This window comes from Sinocyclocheilus grahami, unplaced genomic scaffold, assembly GCF_001515645.1.
Source record: "Sinocyclocheilus grahami isolate Dianchi unplaced genomic scaffold, SAMN03320097.WGS_v1.1 scaffold317.1, whole genome shotgun sequence".
NCBI lineage: Eukaryota > Metazoa > Chordata > Actinopteri > Cypriniformes > Cyprinidae > Sinocyclocheilus > Sinocyclocheilus grahami.
Window position 1 is genome coordinate 357,102 of NW_015505496.1, and position 22,851 is coordinate 379,952.

General features: G+C 38.4%; 2 protein-coding genes across 2 annotated transcripts in view; both read left to right on the forward strand.

Moving 5' to 3' along the window:
• The window catches only part of LOC107602019 (zinc finger RNA-binding protein-like), a 20,237-nt gene extending 17,041 nt beyond the window's left edge, over window positions 1-3,196 (forward strand). Inside the window, exons 18-20 of the mRNA XM_016294406.1 lie at window positions 862-973; window positions 1,793-1,890; window positions 2,070-3,196. Coding sequence (XP_016149892.1) covers window positions 862-973; window positions 1,793-1,890; window positions 2,070-2,252 — 393 coding nt within the window. The 3' untranslated portion in view covers window positions 2,253-3,196. The remainder of the gene's footprint in view (window positions 1-861; window positions 974-1,792; window positions 1,891-2,069) is intronic.
• A 942-nt stretch (window positions 3,197-4,138) lies between these two features.
• LOC107602020 (myotubularin-related protein 12-like) lies at window positions 4,139-17,672 on the forward strand. The gene is made up of 16 exons (XM_016294407.1): window positions 4,139-4,384; window positions 6,800-6,857; window positions 7,198-7,337; window positions 9,401-9,473; window positions 9,619-9,755; window positions 9,851-9,938; window positions 10,700-10,823; window positions 11,270-11,339; window positions 11,504-11,601; window positions 11,958-12,082; window positions 12,219-12,297; window positions 12,414-12,484; window positions 12,776-12,945; window positions 13,477-13,653; window positions 13,941-14,099; window positions 15,583-17,672. Exons 1-16 carry the CDS (start codon window positions 4,316-4,318, stop codon window positions 16,171-16,173), a joined length of 2,229 nt encoding a protein of 742 aa, XP_016149893.1. The 5' UTR covers window positions 4,139-4,315; the 3' UTR covers window positions 16,174-17,672.
• Window positions 17,673-22,851: the final 5,179 nt, after the last annotated feature.

Consider the following 22,851-nt stretch of genomic DNA (forward strand, 5'->3'; position numbering starts at 1 on the left):
TATATATATATATATATATATAATTTATTTTTTTTAATCCATTTTGAGAGAGAAAATGCAAGACAGAAAACCATTTCAACTACAGTGCATCTTTTTCTATTTTTAAACGGTAAATTTAAGTAATCAAATAATAAATAGGATACTATTTAATATAAATTTATTCTTATTATTCCCAGCGTATGACATTTTATTTAAAGCAGTCGACAATCATGCAACTGGCCACGTGAGCAGTGCGTTCCCAGGTTCGTAGGATCAGGGAACTCGCTTCTCCACTATGAATAAATCGCCATCCGAATCTATGGTTTTTATCACTGAGGTGCCATGTAAATGAACTTTTACAGACGTTCACATGAGAAACAATTACCGTCTGAATAGGACTATGGATTGATTTTGTGTTCCCTTAAAAGGCCCACCAGGCACTTTTCATGTTCCTTTCCACTTGGCAGCCATCTTGATATCATCCCTGAGTAGTTGTTTTGTAGTGATACACAAGTACAGCTCCTTTCTGTTTTACTCAGGATTAGCTTGTTAAGCTTGCTTTTCTATAACGTCAAATAGCCAATAAAAGCTGACAAAAGTATGAGGCTTTTCCTACAGTTGAGTTCCAGATATTTTAGGGCATTTCATATTTAATTTTTCTCCTGTCATACTGTCCTTGGAGTAGCTTAATTACTTCTAACTTAAAGTTAGATTCCTTAACACTGTTGCTATAAAGGTTTTAAAGCACAATCACCATTTCAGTCCTGCTTAAACAATTTCATCATCCTTCAGTCTTGATCTAATAAGTAAACCGTTTAAAATGCCATTATAGCAGCAAGTGTTGTTTGATACTGTAAATTAAGTTACTGTGTGTACTTTAAGGCTATGGAGCTTCTGGTGGAGAAGGCCATCAGCAGTGCCTCTGGACCAATGAGCCCAGGAGATGCTCTGCGAAGAGTCTTTGAATGTATTTCCTCAGGCATTCTGCTGTCTGGTAAGATGGGGCACTCTGTTATTGTCTTAATACAATTCCCATAAAACGTCTTGATTCTGAGACATACTGTAATGTGCATTAGTAATATAGCTTTTATGTTGGCATAGTGAAAAAAAACTGAATTCCTACATTTTTTGTAAATGTAAACATTTTAATGGTGTGAATTACTAAGAGTTGTCTTTTTAATTTGCTAACAACTTTTATTGTTGCATAAAAATTCAACTTTTTATGCAAAATCTAGATCTGGGGTCTCCAATCCTGCTCCTGCAGATCCTGCGAATTTCACGCCTGAAGCTGCTAATCAAGCTATTCAGAGATACTTGATAATGACAGGCAGGTGTGCTTGATTGGGGTTGGAACTGAAGTCTGCAGGGTTGGAGACCCCTGATCTAGATGCTCAATTTAAGGCCCAGTCCACACGAACGCAGTTCTTTTTAAAACCGCAGCTTTTTCTACACGCTTTGGCCATTTTTGAAAATGCCTGCCAGGGTGTAGATTTTCAAAAACTCCGGTTGCAGTGTTATCGTGTAGACAGAGATTCTGGAGTTTTTGGCTTGTGACGTCGAAGCCTGAGCGACTTATCTCCACCTACTGGAGACTTTTTCAGGCTTCTGATCGGCCAACATGGCTTTACGCTTGAGATTATATTGCCACCTGTTGGTTTGGCATGCTCTTGACAGTGCTTCATAGCACGTGTTTGCGTTTTCATGTGGACAGAGAATTTTTTTTTTAAACGGTAGAATTAAAAACTTTTATAAAAATACCAGTGTACGTGTGGACATGGCCTAATACTCTTTTGTGCTTTTCTGTGCAATGCAGGTGCTCCAGGATTGATAGACCCCTGTGAGAAGAATCCAACAGATACACTGGCTACCATGGAAGAGCAGCAGAGAGAGGACATTATGTCAAGTGCTCAGGTAATGTACAGTAACTGCTTGAGGAATGTTTGCAGTGCTTGAAATGTCCTGCAGTGATTCCATTTAAAACCATTTCAAAATGTTTTCAATAATTGCAAAATTATGCATGCCATTTTTATGGCCTCATATTAATCTAGAGTGGTAAATGTAAATTGATTACATTTCTCCTTTCTCCACAGTTTGCCTTGAGGCTGCTGGCGTTCCGTCAGATTCACAAGATTCTGGGTATGGATCCCTTGCCCCAGATGAACTCGCGCTTCAACGTACGGAATAACCGCAAGAGGCGTCGCGACAACAGTGACGGGACCGATGGATTCGAAGCCGAAGGGAAGAAGGACAAGAAGGACTATGAGGGGTTCTGAAGTGCACCACAGTACAAATAGCCCTGCTCTCCCTGCACCCATTTCAAATCCTGTTCATTCCAGGAATACAAAATGTTGTTTCTGTTGACCTCTGTGCATGCTGATTACTACTCATTAATGTTTCTATGATCTGGTAAAGACCTATTGATAGCCACTTGGGGAAATGCCAGGCTTCATTTCCTTGATGCATAGACTGTGGTCCATCTCATTTATTTAGTCTGGTGTCTCGGCATAAAGGTTTGAGATGCGCACAAACCAAGAGAAGTCAAGCCTAAAGTTCATGCTCCATTCAGCACATTGGATGTAATCATTCACCATCTTCAGATTTCTTACGAGTTTCAGACTAGGCATTTGTAGAAGTCTGGGCTGCGTACTTTTGTCAGTATGGAACAGATTCTTTCTTTAAAGTCTATCTTACCCTTCCAGTCACACATGTAAAGTAACTTTGGCAATGGCTTCCTTGGTTTTGCAATAAATTGTTTAGGTGTTTTTGCAACTTCTTTTGTTTATAGAGACATTCCTCTTAAAACCGCAAGATTGAAGATAAAATGATTAATGCGATGCGTTAGTCCTGTAGTGATGAATGTGACATTGACTGGATGTGGATTTATACAAGCATGTATTTTCCATTGCTAGTGCATTCTGAAGGCTGGGTTGGCTTTTAACCATTTGTACATTTGTCAATGTCTTTGAAACATCTTCAGATCCTTGTTCCTTCTATATGCTTAATGCAAGTGATGTAAGGCTGCACTTGTCCCAAGTTAGGCTGTAAAGTGTGCTCTGATATTCACAGGCCTCTGTGGTGTAGCTGTATCACATTTCTGAAGACACTGACCATTGAAATCAGACCTGGGCAAAATACCATAAGCGTCTATCAATTGTCTCTGTAAATTTAATAAGGAATCTTGAGTTACCGGTCCACTTCACATCAGTTATTCACACAAGGAAGTATTCAAGCAGTAAACATTTGTTCAAGGTCAAAGACATTTTTCCTTTAGAAATAGTAATTGGCCCAGGTCTGCCTGAGTTTTGTGTTCATAATGTTCCAAACCCTAAATGTATCTTTAAATGTGACTGTATGATCTCTAATATACAATCATTTAATAAGCCTGTATCTAATCTTGCAGTAGATCTTCAGAAACATGCCTGTATGGTTTTAAAGCACAGGAATGTGTTCTCTTTTTTAATTTTTTTTATGTTCTTTGTTTTTATGGATTTTGATTTGCTGATTTATAGATGCATAGTTGCTTGCCCTAATTTTGGTTTCTGGTTCGAGTTTGTTGAATATCTATTGATGAAGATGGGAGGGACACAAGTAAAATATCTGTTGTAACTGCAGCTTGATGTAGACTTACCCTTTGATGCTTGTCATTCGATGTCAAGGTACTACTACATTACAATGCCTATAATAAAGACATTTCCAGAATGATTTGTCTCCTTTCTTTCTTTGTATAACTGAAATAAAGGTAGAGTCATATTCAGTCAGTAGTTTAATTTAATATTATCAAAGAGTATCTTTTGATATTTCAGTATGTGTAGTTCACTGGTTAAATGATTCAAGTCCAGTTATTTGTGTATGTTAGTTCTAGATTGCCTTGCAGGGGCTTGATTGTCTTTCCTGTTGTTTATGCTATTAAGGAACTACTTAGTCTGTGCAAAAATAAGGGAAAACCCTAGATGCGCAACCATAAAGCAAAGAAAATAAACTTCAGAAAGCGCACTTGTAGTCAGTATATAAACGCTTCAGGGCGTATGCTATTTTTAATACGACTGCTTATTGGTTCGGCAATGAGGAAGCGCATGAGATTGACAGCCGCGCCATCCAATGAGCATTAAGCGACTTGCGCTGACCAGCTCCGAAAACGGGCAGCTCGTCCATAAAGAACCAATGATGTCGAACGGGCGCGGTTTGCTGTCTGAGCAGGTCTGCCTTCCAACCAAAGGAAATCGCGCTTGTGAAAGGAGAGGTGGAGAGTGAGAGAGCAGAGAGGGAGAGGAAAGTTGGGCTGCTCGAGCTCCCCCGGATTTCCACCTGACTGCTCGGGAAGCGGGATACTGGCAACATGTTGAGTTTGGGCAGCGTAGGAGCGAAGTCTACTAAACCGTCATTCGTGTCTTATGTTACACCCGAGGTAAGCGAAAGCGTTCATGCAGCATTATACTTGCGTTGTTTTCAAAACAACCCGGAGACTCTGAATTGTACTGAAACAGGAGCTGAAAGCGCGGACCGTCATGCGCGGGGCGGGGTTGAGTCCCATGCTGATGCTGACATTGTTGACTTTCTTCAAGTTTTTTGGGGGTATGTTTCGTTCACATGGGGAAACGCATTGACAGAGCAGCAGTGTTTTTTCATTCACTTACACCTCTACAAGTTTGACGACTGAATTTTAATTTTCTGGACTTCAAGTAGTTGTGAAGTGTGGTTGTAATCCAGGTTATCGAATGATTTTGTTTATTGACACGAGTCACGAGTGTCTTCGTTTTGCTCGGACATGTGATGTGTTTGAAGTCCATTCCTGCATAGGGCGTCCCATTAGAATAGATGGCATGGGTTGTGTCATGACCCATTGATGGCCAATAGAGTGCATGCCTTTATTGTTCATTAAAGAAAGCATGATGGAAAGAATGGTTGTACTCGGTATCGAAACAACGTGAAGATGTAAACCCTCTATTTTCACTGTTTTCCATTTTATTCAAGAAATTAGTGCATAAAAAAACATTACAAGACCAAAAAAATCATACAGTAGTAGAGATTTAAAGGAAAACTGCCATTATTACCCTTATGTTGTTCAAAACCGGCATGATTTTCCCTATTCTGTGGAGAAGTTATTTCATTTTGTGTAGCTCTGAACAGTAGAGCATGGCGCTCGCAACACCAAGGTCATGGGTTCGATTCCTATGGAATGTGTGAGCCGATGAAATGTATAGCTTGAATGCAAAATCACTTTGGATTAAAAAAAAAAAGTATCTGCCACATATGGAGTGTAAATGTTTTGGGCAGAATGACAGTTTCAGTTGCTGTTAAATTTCATTGTATTAAAAAATACAGTGAAAATGAGTGTTGATTGAGGCTGTTGTTCTGCCTAACATCTCCGCCAAGATAGGAAGTTATACCGGTATGAAACAACGTGAGGGTGATCAATTATGATGAGCTGTCCCTTTAAATAAATGCAAAAAGATCTGTGGCCTGGTGCATAAACTACTTAGACTAATAAAAGTTAGTCTGGTTTTTTTCTTCAGGACTGGTCATAAATGAAGGTCAATTACATAAAGTACTTTTTTTCTTCTTCTCCTAACTACTAGTTAGTCAAACTTAAGACACAGTCTTAACACGGTGTCAATGTTTATGCAACTGGCCACTGGTCTTCTGTGAAGAGTTCAGCTGATTTCCTCTCTGAAGTTCAGAAACCGGGGGCTTCTCAGCATTCTCCCCTCATTTTTGTTGGCTTGATATTAATGAAGACCCGCTGTGATCCATTTTTATATCTAGCAAAATTAACATAAATGGAAAGACCATGTGTTTTTAATGTCTCCGGTTTCAAAAGCTAATTTTAAGAGAATGTTTTCTCCCCCAGGATGTCGTTAGGGAAAGGAGTGTCTCAAATACTTGGGACTGGTTGTGAAGTTTTGGCTGTTGTGTTTTGCAGCTGACCTCATGGTAGCCAGGATGCTTGGTGGCTTCCTTTCCTTTATTTCTCCTGTTTGTTTCAATGGAACTTCTACAGTTTTTACACATTGCCATTCGTTTATTGATTTTGCTGTTTTCTGCAGCCTCTTTTATCTGTTCGAGCCAGTGACAAGGGAAGTAGCCTGATTGTTATTTTAAAGATGCAAAGCATGCCTTGTGGCTATCACAGGGCTTCTGCTAAAATTAATGGTGGCCAGAGACACAGTTATTATGGGTAGAGGATCTTAGTGGGCTGAATTTTGCTGTACAGTGCTGATGTTGTTCAATTTAGTTTTAGTTCTCATTATATTTCTTGTATATTACACTATAATCAAATGTTAAAGGGATTGTTCCACAAAAAATGAAAATTCTGTAATTTACCTATCTGTTGTCATTCCAAACCTGTGACTTTTTTCTCGTCTGTAGAACATAAAGTAAAAGAGGATATTATGAAGATTTCTCTGTGCTTTTTTTTTTTTCTCCATATAGCGGATGTCACTGGAGACCAAAACTGGTCACCACCATTCTTCAAAATATCTTCTTTCGTGTTAAAAATAATAAAGAAAGTCGTACAGGTTTGAAATAACATGAGGATGAGTAATGACAGTGTAGGTTTCTCATACCTACTTATATTCTCATATGTACGATATAGCAGCAGTTGGAGTTTTCATTACGGAGCAGATGTCCTGTGGAGGCATCTAGACTTCAAATATTCACTTACTCAGCAGCAGCACACTCAGCGTGTGAAATGTGGCATGATGTGTTTGACATTATATTGCTATATAGTACTTGTGAAAATGTCATTAAGTAAGATATTTTATTAGATAATTAATCACATTTACAGTTTTTACTTTAATTTGATTGCTTCTGTCTTTTTAAGGAAATAAAATTAGAGAAAGAACCACCAAAGATAGAGAAACATCCTGATTTGCTGCCAGGTAAATACGAAATCCCTTACACAATGTTTTGCTCTCTCAGGTTTTTCTTTTGCTTATTGTAAGTAAATCTTAAATATTTTTTGTGTGTCACTTGTACCCTGGGTGTAAATTTCAATTCAGACTTTAATAATCGCTCTCTAATTCAGATGGTAGCTTCCAGAGATCTCATTTAATGTAATCAGAGTGATTTTGCAGATACAGAAAAGTGGGTAATGTACTAAAACACTGTCTGCATTTCTTTAAAGCTCTGCGCACCACAAAACTGACCTGGAACAGCAGCCTGGGTTGTTGGCATTGTGTTTATTCAAACTAACATGACTGTTATTGTGTTGCTTCTTAGGTGAAGTGGAGTTCTGTTGCGCCAACCCCATTCTCAAATACACTCAAGATGATATGTCCCAGCGTGGCATCTTTGGCACATTGTTCTGCACCAATTTTCGTGTAACATTCATTAGTGATGAGAAATCACAGGAGGAGACGGTAAGGATTGGTGACAGGGCTCAACAAACCCTCCTGTTCTGACACAATCGCATGAGAAAGCAGTACTGTAGTATTTTACTAATTTGTATGAATTTGATTCATACAAAAATGTAAAAAAATAAATAAAAAGAAAGTATGAAGTGTCCAACCATAAACCTAATCCTCAGTGGGACATAAGCGAAGTGTACAAACACTAATTACATCATACGAATTTGCCACCAATTCACAGAAACGTAAAATTGTTACAAAGTCAAATTGAGAGTTTGTCTGTTAGACCAAAATAATCAACACATGAACACTGTATTCAGCTAAATGGCCATATGTAATGGTAATTGACATCTACAATGCTGTCCCCTAAGAAACCATCTATAATTTGAAATTCAACCAACCAAAGAACCACAGTGTTTATTTTAAACATCATGCACTTCCTGTATGTAGACTGCAGCGTTTTTGTTCATGTAGTGTGGTTGAAAAGAAGATCATGTGTGTTAGATGTTCATACAATGGTAGTCTGTCTTAATAATAAGAATGCTATTAATTAGGGTTGTCTATGAATTACATTTTCTTTTTTTTTTTCTTTTCTTTTTTTTTTTAAATGTGTCCTGTTTGAAAAGCTAATTTCTCATTCTGTGGGCAATATTAAATGTGTTAATAGTTTTTATTAGTAATTATGCTAAATGAACACAAATGGGGAAGTCGTGGCCTAATGGTTAGAGAGTCAGACTCGTAACCCAAAGGTTGCGGGTTTGAGTCTCGTACCGGCAGGGATTGTAGGTGGGGGGAGTGAATGTACAGCGCTCTCTCCCACCCTCAATACCATGACTGAGGTGCCCTTGAGCAAGGCACCGAACCCCCAACTGCTCCCCGGGCGCCGCAGCATAAATGACTGCCCACTGCTCCGGGTGCGTGTTCACAGTGTGTGTGTGTGTGTTTACTGCTGTGTGTGTGCACTAAGGATGGGTTAAATGCAGAGCACTAATTCCTAGTATGGGTAACCATACTTGGCCACACGTCACTCACTCACTCATTAAATTGTCAGCCCTATAATGAATCTATGAATGTAGGATTTATTGTGCTAAACAGCTATGCTTAATTGAAGCAGAATAGTGATGCATTTCATGCACATGGAAAAAATTGGACCTGAGTGGTAGATAGAGAACATTAATATCTTGAATTACGGAGTTGAAAATCAGCATATTTAGGTAAATTACAGTGTACAGGAAGAGTTTGTTGCTTCGAAATAGCAGATCTGTAGTGCTTAATTTATTTTGGCTATAAAATGGCTATGTCGGCTCCTGTATGATAAATAGTTTTTCCTTGTTTGTTAGTCGGGTTTGGATAAACATTTCTTCTTATAAAAATAAATAAATAGAAAAGGTGTGAATACACTCAATCTTTGTTGGCCTTGAAACACTGGGTGTGTATTAACTAAAAGAGCGTTTGCCAAACTGCATGCTTGGTAATCTTGGATGAGGAACTGTGCTGTGAGTGCTCTCACTTTAGCTGCCATTTCAGGAACTTGAGTGCCTGACTCACTGGCAGAGAAATTCTGGTGGGAAACCAGTGTGTTAGAGCAGCCTCAGATGGTCAGGTATTCATGAAGTGCCAGGTGCTCTTGTTTTCAGGGTCTTTTTTTTGGCTTGTTGAGGTCTGTATACCAAATGAGATCAGTATATAGGCCTAGATGTTACTAATCTAATCAGTGATCTTAAAAAGCTGCAAAACGTGTTGTTGCTGAAAGCTAAATTTGGTCAGATGTCATTGTTAGTTGGTATCAAGAGGTTTCATAGGCTACTTTCAGACTTATATTTGAGGGTGGTTAACAGGAACTGAAGTGTGTTTCACACTTGATTTCACAAACAAATTATTGTGTGAAAGCTTGATACAGCACACTGAACAAGGCAACCGTGTCTGGCTTTCCTGTTAGTTATGGTGTGCAGTGTAAAAGCGCACCTTTCACAGATGACTTGGTATTTGTTAAACACTGTCTTTCATAAGCATTGCTTACTTTGGTGTTGTCTGCATTGAGAAAGAGGCTGTTGTGTCACTCACCTTTGTTACAGACCAAGACCTTTAAGAACAAACTCTATGGAGAAAATGACATTCCATTAATGTGCGTGGATCACATCTATGGTGGTAATAATTGGTTTTAATTTTTTATCATTTATTAATGATTATAGATCTGTACACGTGTAAACAATGAGCAACAATGAGATTTTTCTTGGGAAAGCTTTTTGGTTTGAATATTTGAGTTCTGAGAAACGTTTTGTTTCTTTTGAAGTTTATGATGAAAAGAAAAAACTGATAACAGGAGGCCTTGTGAAGAACAAATATCCATCCAAAATGATCATTCACTGTAAAGACCTACGAGTCTTTCAGTTCTGTCTAACATTCACCAAGGAGGAAGATGCCAAAAAGGTATTTTTTTGACACGAGGACTGAAATGTATATGTACAGTACATTGTAAAGTGGGTTTCACATCTCCTTGTGCTTTTGTTTGCTTGTTCTTTCAGATCTTTCAGGGTATTGCTCACCATTGTTTGGAGGAGAGATCTCTGAAGTGTGTCTTTGCTTTTTCCTATTCAGGGACACCAAGCCCAGGTACAGAGTTAACTTCTTGTAGGGGCTTTCATTGTGTTTTGTTGCTGTTGTTACTTTTCAGTTTCACTTGTTGATGTAAATACAGCTGATGTCTGAGTTCTATATTCTTATGTTGTTGATGTGTATATTTAACTGCTTTTGAAATGACATGCCTCCAAATGCAGCAGCAACCAAAACCAGTAATTCACCAAACACATGGAACTGCTTATACAACATAAGGGAAAATATCACCTTGAGAAGTTCATGAAATCACACTTAAGCAGAACATGAACTTTGCACACATCTGAAATGCAGCTCTGGTCTTGTAGCACCAACTGCTAAATTCCGATCATAGTCTCTGCAACTGGAATGCAACAGATGGGCAAAGGACAACAGTCATTATTTCTTTTTAGACATCATAATGTAATTTATTCCTGTGATGCAAAGCAGCAGCCATTACTCCAGTCTTCAGTGTCACATGATCCTTCAGAAATCATTCTAATATGATGATTTGCTTTTTTTTATTATTCTCGATAGTTGTGCTCCTTAATATAATGATGAAGGATAGTTTTACATTTTAAGTGCCTTAAACTCTCATTAGTCAACTCTGAAACAACAACAAAAGCCGTTTTTTATGTCTGCAGAAATGCAGAGGAAATGTATTATTCTCGATAGTTGTGCTCCTTAATATAATGATGAAGGATAGTTTTACATTTTAAGTGCCTTAAACTCTCATTAGTCAACTCTGAAACGACAACAAAAGCCGTTTTTTATGTCTGCAGAAATGCAGAGGAAATGGGAGACTATTCTGTTTGACTCACCAGAGGACTGGACCCAGGAAATGAAACGGACGAGGGCGAACTGTAGACTAGTCACTGAAAACGAGAACTTTGAACTCTCTCAAAGGTACTTTATTAGACACTTCACAGCCAACATCAGCAGCATAAAGTGTTACTATTATTTGAATTACAAGGTGCATGTTCAGTAATGGAATGTAATCTCTAATCTATGTTTATATGTGCTACTGACCTAGATTGTTATAAGATCCATCCTACACTGTTTATATTTGGGTAGTTCATAAAAAACCAAACATTATTTTAGGTGATGGAACTACCCACTATTACATTTGAATCCCCTTTTAGCAGTTAAATAGACCTGAAATATATGCATTTCTAAAAGAACAAATATTCCATGTAGTCTCGGAATTATTATAAGGTAAAATGTATGCATGCATAATAATTATAAAATGGTTGCAAAATGTTTTTTTTAAACCGTTTTCAGTGATCTATAGCAAGTCATGCATTGTGAAATAAATTTACCTAACAAAAACACTGCTCTGACATTGTCTTTAGATTACCAAAGTACTTTGTCATCCCATCAGCACTAGGGGATTTATTCAGCTACCAAGGAAAGGGATTTCCAGTGAGTAAGAATATTAACCTAATAAGATCTGCATTTAAATCATTTTTATGAATGTTGCTATAATGTTTTTTTTTTTTTTATTGCAAGGTTGGATTTTGTGTACAAATTGTCATTTGTATAGCTGATTGTAATTGACGTTCGATGCCTGTTATTTATCTTTTTAGATTTGGTGTTGGTCTCATCACAGCGGTTGTGCTCTCTTCAAAGCGTCTTTACCGCCTGTGACACAGGAAGATGGGGATTTCCAAAAGCACTTGGACATGTAAAGGAATATTCTGTTTTTTTTAACTCCGTTTACTATACCGTTTATTTATCCCATGAGATCAGCCAGTCTGCTGCAATACCTTCATGATTATTTGTGGCCTGAGTTTCTGTGTTTTTATGTGCTGACACTCAAGGCCACTGTTCTTTATCAAAGAACAACATGGCAGAATGTTATCTAGACAACGTCAGCATGAACCAATATACTCTCTTTGTGTTTTTCTGCTCTCTTTTCAACAAAAATAGTTATGTAATATGGTGTCCACAGCAAAAACACACAAAAAGTTATATTGTCTTATCTTGACTGTCAGTAGTACCTTCACATTGACAAAGTTCTTTTTTTTTCTTTTTTTTCAGAATGCTAAATGCAGTTGCACATAATTACCTTTACTCCGCAAAAACAGAGGACCTCTCAGAATCACTTCCTACAATCCAAGACATCCAGCAATCATATAACAAGTTCAAACAATTCTTTCTTATCGGTGAGTCACAGAATACACAAATGTCTTTCACAAGAAAATGCAAAAAAAAAATATATATATATATACTCTATATTAAATGAAAGGATGGACATTTTGTTTGCAATCACTGAGTAATGTTTCTTTATTTGTCTCTTAGAAAATTCAACTGATTTTTGGTTGTCAGATGTGAAATGGTTCTCTTCCCTTGAAAGTTCAGGATGGCTAGACATTATTAGGTCAGCTTACATTGATAAAATCCTAAATTGTGTGATTTACTATTTGTATTCCTGTTCATAATCCTTAGTTAGATTTTATGAAACTATTATCAAACTGCATTTAATGTTCACAACAGACAATGTCTCCAAAAAGCAGTAGAGGTGGTTGAATGTCTTGAAAAGGACAACACAAATGTTCTTATAACAGGTAGGTCAAGCATGTTTCAACTAAATTTGACTTCCCAAAGATTCTGGTGCTCCAACATGTTAGCTTCAGGATTAACCAATAGTGTGAGTTTGGGATGGGACCACACCTGTTTGTCCATGTGTGCTAGGAGTATCTGAGGGAACTGTTCTACTTGGAACCACAAGTAGTGCAGAAACTGCACATCTTATCTTTAAAAATGAAGTACTTTTAAACCTTGATCGATCTACTGTATCCCTTTGACTTTGAGGGTGCATCCTCTGGTGTTTTGTCTTGATATTGTTTGATTTGCAGAGGAAGAGGGAACAGATCTGTGCTGTGTGATCTCCAGTCTGGTTCAGATCATGCTGGACCCTTATTACAGAACACTGATGGGTTTCCAGAGTCTGGTGCAGAAGGAGTGGGTGGCTGGTTGCCATGCCTTCCTGGATCGATGTAATCACCTCCATCAGAAAGACAAGGAGGTAATTATTGCATGCTTGTTACTGCCTGTTGTTTCTTCAGAGGCTTAGTGGAAATGTTACTGTTTTGTATTTGCCTATTTTCGTTATTCTTCACCTCTGAGAATTACAGGCTATTTTGCAGCCAAAAAAGCAACCTGCAAACCTGTCTTTTATCAGGGTGTAAAATCATGTCCTGGAACACGTTTGTCTGGAATAATTGATTCTGATTGGTCAGTCGTGGCATTCTGCAGTCAGATATTTTGTATGAAGACTACTGAACTCTACTGTGACTACTCAGTTCAGCTAATCTGCACTACTATCATGTTTTTAATGGCACGCTGCAGTCTCTTTAATAATTTCACTTAAAAGCAATGTCCATTTATTTACCTGTTGGCTAAGTAACCGTGTGATTAAAATGGAGAATACAGTTGCTAACACAAAATAAACCCCTTCAGCATGATTCAAGACCATCTGGGGTTTGTGTGATTTAATGATGACCGACTGTTCTCATCGTCGTTGTCCTTTTATTTTGATTCTTGTTTCTCAATGTAGTGTCATTCTCCAGTCTTCCTCCTGTTCCTGGAGTGCGTGTGGCAGCTTGTTCAGCAGCACAGCCCGGCCTTCCAGTTCTCCGAGACTTACCTGACTGTGCTGTCCGACAGTGTTGATGTGCCAGTCTTTAGCACCTTTCTGTTCAACTCTGCCCATCACAGAGAAAGTGTTATGAAGGTAGAACTCATGCATTTCATTTTATATATTTCATTTAAAACGTATTCGTTGAGGTTGATGTCGTTGTGGTGTTTGCACCTTACTGTAGTTAGTTTGTTACACTGTTTTGAAGATTGCTTTGAGTACTACATTCACCATTCTGCAAGTTAACTGTATTAGAGGCCTCTATAGACGAACAGTGGCTAGCAAGAAAACAGTCAGCCCTCTGTAATGTAGTCATACATGTACTCTCCCTGACGCAGTCGGCACGCCTCCCGCCAACTGCCTGTGCTTGATTGTCTTGGCAGGCAGAGTCACCGCTTGCACAAAGCAGCCCATTGAGCTGCCCTACAGTGTGGGACTGGTCTGTGCAGTTTGACAGCAAGGCCCAGAATTTCTTCTTTAACCCCCTGTATTCAGAAAAGGTGAAACATGAGAAAGCTGTACGCAAGGCTCACAAGCCCAAGGTGAGAGGGTGAAATGCTCCTACACTATCTATGTTACATAGTTTAATAATTTAGGGAACGATGTGGAAAAATGCCTCCCTTAAAAATGGTGTTCATTTACTGCTAAATTGTATCATATTTAGAAATTAGTTCAGCATGTATGCATCATGCAATATAGTAATTTGTACATTTAGGTTTTATTGGACAATAAATAAAATGCAGATATACATCTGATATCATGTTTCGAAAATGTGTCATTAAGTCAAATCTTCTATATAAATCAATGCATTTTTACAATTATCTGAATAATTGCATAATGACAGATAAATCAAATAACAGAATCACAGTCAGAGAAACATATCTGAATTATTTAATATATATATATATATATATATATACAGGTGCATCTCAATAAATTAGAATGCCGTGGGAAAGTTCATTTATTTCAGTAATTCAACTCAAATTGTGAAACTTGTGTATTAAATAAATTCAATGCACACAGACTGAAGTAGTTTAAGTCTTTGGTTCTTTTAATTGTGATGATTTTGGCTCACATTTAACAAAATCCCACCAATTCACTATCTCAACAAATTAGAATACTTAAAAAAAAAAAAATAGACAAAGTTTTAGTGAATTGTTGGCCTTCTGGAAAGTATGTTCATTTACTGTACATGTACTCAATACTTGGTAGGGGCTCCTTTTGCTTTAATTACTGCCTCAATTCGGCGTGGCATGGAGGTGATCAGTTTGTGGCACTGCTGAGGTGGTATGCTGAAATAAATGACCTTTTCCACGACATTCTAATTTATTGAGATGCACCTGTATATATATGATTGAAAAAAATAAAAATAATATATATATATTATGACAATGTTTATATAAATAAATAAACATTGTCATAATAGCCAGAAACTATGAGTTCAAATTAAATGACTTCACTCAGCCTACACATTATGGTGAATAATAAAGATATCTGAAATGTACATCTAAACCTTGGATTTATTAAATGGCTTTGAATTATAATAATTATTAAAGTCATCATAAAATCAAAATTTACTTTTTTTTTTAATGGATTGTTGCAGTGATTTATCCATTCATGTCTTTTTTTTTTTTTCTTCTCAATCATGTGAACACATTTTGTTTGCAATGCCCTTTTTTTTTTTTTTTATTAACCAGTCAATCCCGATGGACAAAATCAAATGTTGCTTTACATTTTTAAAAATCGTTTGATAAGCCATTTCACTCAAATATACATTACAATAGGGAAGAAATCTATTGCAATTTCTATTTAATACTGACTTAAATTAAATAATAAAAACCTAATTCTGAGCATAGCTATTTGGTAAATGTGTTGAGATTTAGTGACATCTATAGTCAAGAGGAAAATTAAAGGTGAGGGAGACTCTGTACCCAGTCTTGCCCTACATTTGCGAGTTTATTTTGTGCATACATTTTTTTTTTTTTGCAGATTAATATTTACATTGTTTTTATTTAAAATTTATAGCACCAAAGACAGTTATCCTTACCCAGCACAGCTTTCAAACCCCCGTCCAAGAAAGGTTTCTTTAAGGACGAGACCGACAGCCTTAAAAAGATTCTACGAGTGAAGCGTCTCAGTCGCTGGATGGGCTCTCCTGACTCCCCCGCTGCCACCACCCGAGGGTTCTACGAGTCCTGGAAACAACGTCCTCTGGACTACCACGGCCTCCTGCTCCCCTGTCTGGACGGGCCGGCTGTCCGCGTCTGGATGCAGCGATACCTGCGCTGGATACCTGAGGTGCACATCATGGGTGGAGGCTCTGTGGCAGTCATGACCAAGCTTATGGAACTTCTAAGTCAGGTGCAGGATCTGAAGCGTGTGCTGGAGCAAAGAGACTCCTCACAAGCTGTTAAACTTGATCACCGTCCATACATTCAGCACCGGCTGCTGTCGTTCGGCTCCTCGGGACGATTGTCATCCTCATTCCCCTTCGCTTACAGCCGCAACCGATCTTTCAAGCCCATCATTCCTACAGGTCTGATGCAAAGCCTTATGGTAACTGACAGCCTAGCCAGTCAGGAAGATGAAGCCAGTTCGTTTGTGAGTTTGGTTTAACAGAGAGCCTTTTTTCATCCATATGTTGATATCTGTATATTATATGGATATTATTAAATTATAATATTATGAGGTAAATACAGGATTATAGTGGCCTTGTCAGATACAAATTAGGTGCTGAAAGTGCCTTTGGTGCTAAAGCGGGTCCTTTTGGAAAGTAAAACTACTTTTTGTCAAACCACATGTGCCCTACTGTATCGAAAACGAAATATGAGCCTTCAGACAGGATGTAAGCTCTTTTATTTTCTATGTTCTTAATGGAACAATACCTGGAATTGCTCTCTTGCTCATCATGAAAGAGGAACAGGATATAGCCCTGAGCTTCCAGCCTTTCCACAGTGCAGTGTTACATAAAATCATCACCAAGTAACATGCCATACAGTATTCCATTCCAGTGGTCTAAGGATATATGAGCTTATCCTGAATAATAGCAACCATTATAAAGAGTTATAAATACATCTGACTTCCACACTTCTCTGACTCCTCACACAATATAGCTCCTGATGTACTCAGTGGTTTGTACACGCCTCTGCAGTGCTTGAAGCATGTTTTCAGCTTTCTCTGGCAGTGAAAAGTATCCAAAGAAGGTTAGGTGCCATCTACAGGTATATTATTGTTACTGTTGCATTTAAAATGTATTGAGGATTAGACTGTACTTACTGTGGTCCGATGTGACTTAGCATTTATTTTCCCCAGATGCCAAGTCAACCTTCGGGTATATAAATGTTTAATGTGTGAAAAAAAAATTATTTCGTCTAAGAAAACAGGAAGTATGGATCAATATATGAGATCAGCTGTCTCAGAGTTTCAGTGCTCTGTTGTATAATGTACACTGTGGGGCTCTTAGCTATATATAATGGAAAATCATAGTAAACTGCAAGCCTTTGCAAATATAATTATTTAAAAATAAGCTAATGTAATTCTGTATCTGCATTTGTGCACATTTCCTTTGCAGTACTACTGCCACAAATCAACAGGCACTTCATTCAAAAAAAAAAAAAATGTTGTTCAACTTGCATTTGAAATGTAATGAAGCTGATGTAAGCTGAAATCACTGAAGCACTGAGCTGTTATTTGCTGGCAAGTGTGTGGAGAAAGCAGTTTCCTGAGCATTTTGTTTTTGTTTGCACCCCTTCCGCTTATGTTTTGCACTACCCTGCCAGTCAATCACTGTTACTTGAACAGTCAGCTGTAAATCTGATTCTGTTCACTTCAGTTCAGTATACTTCTCTTGTGTATAACAAGTGATTTCAAGCTGGATTTGAAACTTATTACTGTATAATTGTTTTGTATTTTTCTATAACTAACTTTTAATGTTCATAATATCAGAGTTTGGCCTTGAAATATATGAAATATGTCAGATTGCTTTATTTTGGACCATTGAGTTCAAAATGATAATTTTCATGTAAAAGTAGCATTAAATACTTTTATATATGCACTTGAGAAATGTCACTCTTTTTGTCCACAGAATATGATTGAAATAAAAGGCTAGATCAGTGCTTTACAATCATGTTCAATTCTTGTAAATAGTAATCTTACAAGCAATCATTTTAGATGAAACAACTTTTAAAGGGAATAGTTCTGACATTTTTTTTTAATTCTTATATGTATTATTTATATTTAGAAATGTGATGTTATTTGTGTCTGTTGATTCTCTTGAAAGTGCACATTCATAGAAAAACTAAGTAGACTAAAATGAAATGTACAGTACAACTTCACCTAAAAGTAATTAAATAAACATTTAATAAATAAATAAATAATGAAATATTTATGGCACCGCCTAAAGTCTGTATCACAAAACTTAGTGTGGTACCCAGCTACTTTAGTATCACTGTGATATTCTTATAGTTAATTAGTTAAAGGCACAATATGTACGATTTTTTAATTAAAATATCCAAAAACCACCAGAACAGTCTTATATATTTTGCTGACTTGTGTACTTACATTATCCCAAATGTTTCGAAGAATGTTTAAATCCAGAGAAATAAGCAATTTTAACTAGTGACACGGACCGTGTCCATAGTGTCGCCTGCCAAGTCATAACCCCTAGATTTCCGGTTTTGTCAATAACATGTGCGGTGTCTCATTTAGAAGGCTGCACCCTCCGGAGGTCGCATTCGAAGGCTGCATACGTCATCAAGGCTGTCTCATTTCAGAAAAGCAAGTAGGACACTGAATGTGACCTTCTTTCACAGGAATTCGGAGGATGCATGAGGTGTATCCTTCTCTGCTACAGATAACCCACAATTCTTTGCGTCGCGGGAAACAACCGTTGTTAATTTGAAAAATGCCGGCAGATGTGGTGTTCACAACTTACCTTAATTCGCCTCGGTAAAAATGGATAAACTTTGTTTTTAATATCCTCCTTTTTTCTCTCTCTCTAACAGATGTCTGCTGTACGTACGCTGCAGCTCCTCAAACATTGAACAAAATAAAACAAGTAAAAGCATTTTTTTTTCCAAATTACTTCCCAAATTTTGAAATAATTTCCCTTAATTTAAGTAGTGTGAGAGCGCAACGATGCTCTAAATGTGTTTGCATAGCAACGTGATACTTCCGGTTTCCTTTTCCACCTGTCCTGGCGCTTTTTCACTGCATGGTACGGCACTGTACGGCTCGGTACGGGTCACTTTTTTGGGGGTTTCCACTAGGTACAGTACCTGGTACCTGGTACTTTCTTTTTAGTACCACCTCGGTTGGGGTTCCAAGTGAACCGTACCGTTACCAAAACGTGACGTGTAAACTCTGCTGATCACGGATTGGCCGGAGAGAATCGTCACTACCTGTGTCACTGAACTTGCGACACAAACACAAAAGAACCGCTAGATTTAAATCAGCACAGCCAGCGAAGGATCGAACACAACTGTTTTGAACGAGCGCACCTTTTTTTAACAACCAAAAAGTTTTGTTGTCCGTTGCGGAAGAACAGACATTCCTCTCGTTGATAGCAGAGGAGCGGATCCAGCGAGAGCTTGATGGGGCGATGCGGAATGAACGTTTTTTTTTTAGGAGTCGTGGTAGTAGAGGCGGCGCACTATAACGACATGTGAATAATCCCGCCCACTCTAAAGCGGTACTGAACTGCAGTGGAAACGCAAACCGTGCCGTACCGTACTGAGCCGTGCCGAGCCGAGTCGTACCACGCAGTGGAAAAGCGCCATAAGGCCGTCTCGTTTAATTCTAGGTTGAGGACACTTCGTATATGCATCCTACAGAGGATGCGACCTCTGGAGGGTGCAGCCTTCTAAATGAGAGACAGCTATGGAAACACCAAAGACGCTTTAATATGTTGTGTGTTTTAATAGACCGGTGACGACCGCACAGAGTAGCGTAATAACAGAACTTTCAAATGTATCTAGTATGATAAAACAGTGCTGCTTACTTCCGCTGCTTTCCGGAAGGAGCGGAAGCGGTCGACTGTGGCATAATAAAAGCTCCGCTGCTTTCGAGCCGTGTGTCGCGCTCGTTCAGCGGCCTCGTTTCGCTTCGACGGCTTCCAGCCTCACCCTGCTTCATTCTACTACGTTAATAAATCATTAGCTCATCCATAAACCTGAGTCCCGTCAGATTGCATCGGCTGTGGGGATGAAGACGACAACTCCCATGATTCCACACTCAGTCACAACGTCATCAAACTACGCCTTTTTATTATATTTGAGAATTATTATATTCAGTGGCTTCTCTTACTTTACTTAGTGATATTTAGTGTCAGTTTATCAGGAAGTGACGATTTTGATCTCTCTGACTCGTTGGATGGAAACAGTGCTTGTTCGCAAATGTTTTATGCGATATTCCAATTTTGCACAAAGGTTAAATTGGCAACTTTGGATGGAAACCATAGACTTAAAAAAACAAACAAAAAAAACATGGACGTAGTGTCTGTGACGTCACTCGTAGGTTTCAGATGAGCATTTTTGAAGCCTAAAGTGGGCGGAGCCGGCCGTCGCCATCTTGGCAGCGTGTCACCCCGCGTCACTCCCGGATAATCGAAACTGGGCAAAAAGGCGGGACGTGGGTGAAGCTGAGGTGGCTGGTTGCTGAAACCATGCCCATCTATAGTGACAGCAGTGCTGCCGTGCAAAGACAAAACACCATAACTTCGTTTTTGGTCGAAATTAGTTATTGATAATTTTGGGACACATATGACCTCCTTTATCATGTGTATAAATATCTTGGAGAAAAGCCCCGGAGAAACCAAGGCAGAACACAGTATCGGTTACCTCTCTGACTTTGTTTTGGAATGCTCCAATTAAGTCAAGGTGCTCTGCATTTGTTTAGCCATTCGTCAATATTACTGTGCTAGCCTGGAGTTATACGGTATTCTGCCTTTGTTTTATTGTACATTAAAGTCTGCCGCGTACATACATCTGTCGTCAATTCTTTTTAGACAAACAAATTAGATAGATCGCGATCTAACAAACTGCTCCATATAACAAAGCACTGTAAACAAGCAACGACTAGATAACTTGGCAACAATAATTAATCGTAAATAATCTTTAACGTTTTTTCTTTTTCTTTTTATAATGCCGATGCCAGCTGTCAGTCTGGGGCTGCCCACTTCTGCACGTGTGAGGAGTCGAATGCCATGACAGCATATCACATAAAATCAGTTACTGTTCACAATTAAATCCCTTTCTTACCTTTTCTTGTAACTCGATAAGTAATATTGCAATGAACGTCATCGGAGATGTTTAATTCGCAATCATTCTGAGCATTATTCCTGCTGGCCTGCACATCAATCCACAATCATTCTTATAGGGTAAGCTATTTTCATTCAGTTCGATGTAAAAACAATAGGCTAAGTATGTCTTGCATCCTTTAATGTTAGCGAACATTGCAAATAAATTGGTTGCAAAACGGTATCCACTCACGTTTAACTTTTTGTCTGGTTGTTACAGTCAGGAAAAAAAATTGAATTACATTACTATATCCTACCTGTAACCCCTCTCTCCCGGGTCCTCACCGCCACACCTCGTTCTCGTTCCGAGTGAGTCTCTGGCGTAGGAGGCAGACGCGCTGACAAGGAGGCTAAAGACTGCAGCTTCTAGTGTCAGTTGCTAGTGCGTATCTTGAGATCAGTGGAGAGAGAGGTTTACCTGCAAAGCACCTACTCGCTGGCCTCCGTTACACTCACCCCCCTCATCCTCACTCCCATCCGGGTCACGGCACCAAAGATGTAGCCCTCTCTCTCTCTGCATGCTAAATGGCCTCTAGCACCGCCGCTGCTATTCTGCGCTGTGTTGTGTGTTCGTGAGTGGTGGTAGGGAGGAAGACACGGGCACAGAGGGGTTCGGGATTGTGGCTTGACCTTTTATTCCACAGCACGGCATCTATAGTGTGGATAACATGAACTCGCTTAAGTTTTAAACTAGTAAAGTACATTTCAATGCACATTAAATTCAATAACAATCTCTCGCTGCTTATATTATCATACATGGCTTTGCATCAGCCACCCCGTATTAATCACGCTCCAAAGAAAGAACAAAAAACATTTTAACTCTCCATATTACTCTGCATCTAGGTCTTTAGCAGTTTAGAACACAAAATATCTTAATAGACAGAACTTTAGAGCGATAACAACAAAGATATTTTAAATTGAAATTTCCACTACTGTTAATGTGACTTCCCTATAGTGTTGATAACATGAACTGAAGAAAAGATGGCGCACTACACGCCTATCAACGCTACAGTACATCAAAAGGCTCAAACCGCTAAAAATACTTGAATCTGCCCTAAAACAACAGTGTCATAGCGACATCTTGTGGACAACACAATACACTGCCCTACATACCCATAATTAATTTTTCTGGAAAAAAAAAAGTTTAAAGCCATTTTTCTAAGTTTCACAGTCTAGCGAGTTTCACACTCTGAAGCAGAGCGGCAGTCCACCTGTCACTCAAGTGGCCACGCCCTTAATTATGCAGAAATTTAAGGATTAATATAATTTAAAAGGATGAGTTATAAAAAAAAATTCACCCCCCTCACAGTTGTCATGAAGTTCAAAATTACCTATATAGACCAACAAAAAACATTTTAACTCTCCATATTACTCTGCATCTAGGTCTTTAGCAGTTTAGAACACAAAATATCTTAATAGACAGAACTTTAGAGCGATCACAACAAAGATATTTTAAATTGAAATTTCCACTACTGTTAATGTAACTTCCCTATAGTGTTGATAACATGAACTGAAGAAAAGATGGCGCACTACACGCCTATCAACGCTACAGTACATCAAAAGGCTCAAACCGCTAAAAATACTTGAATCTGCCCTAAAACAACAGTGTCATAGCGACATCTTGTGGACAACACAATACACTGCCCTACATACCCATAATTAATTTTTCTGGAAAAAAAAAAGTTTAAAGCCATTTTTCTAAGTTTCACAGTCTAGCGAGTTTCACACTCTGAAGCAGAGCGGCAGTCCACCTGTCACTCAAGTGGCCACGCCCTTAATTATGCAGAAATTTAAGGATTAATATAATTTAAAAGGATGAGTTATAAAAAAAAATTCACCCCCCTCACAGTTGTCATGAAGTTCAAAATTACCTATATAGACCAAAACCACTTTTTGTACCAAGCTGTTAACATTTTTTTCTGCTGTAAATTTGGGCATTTTAACATGGCAGGTCTATGGTACTGACTCCCTTTGGGAGCCAGCCTCTAGCGGTCAGTCGA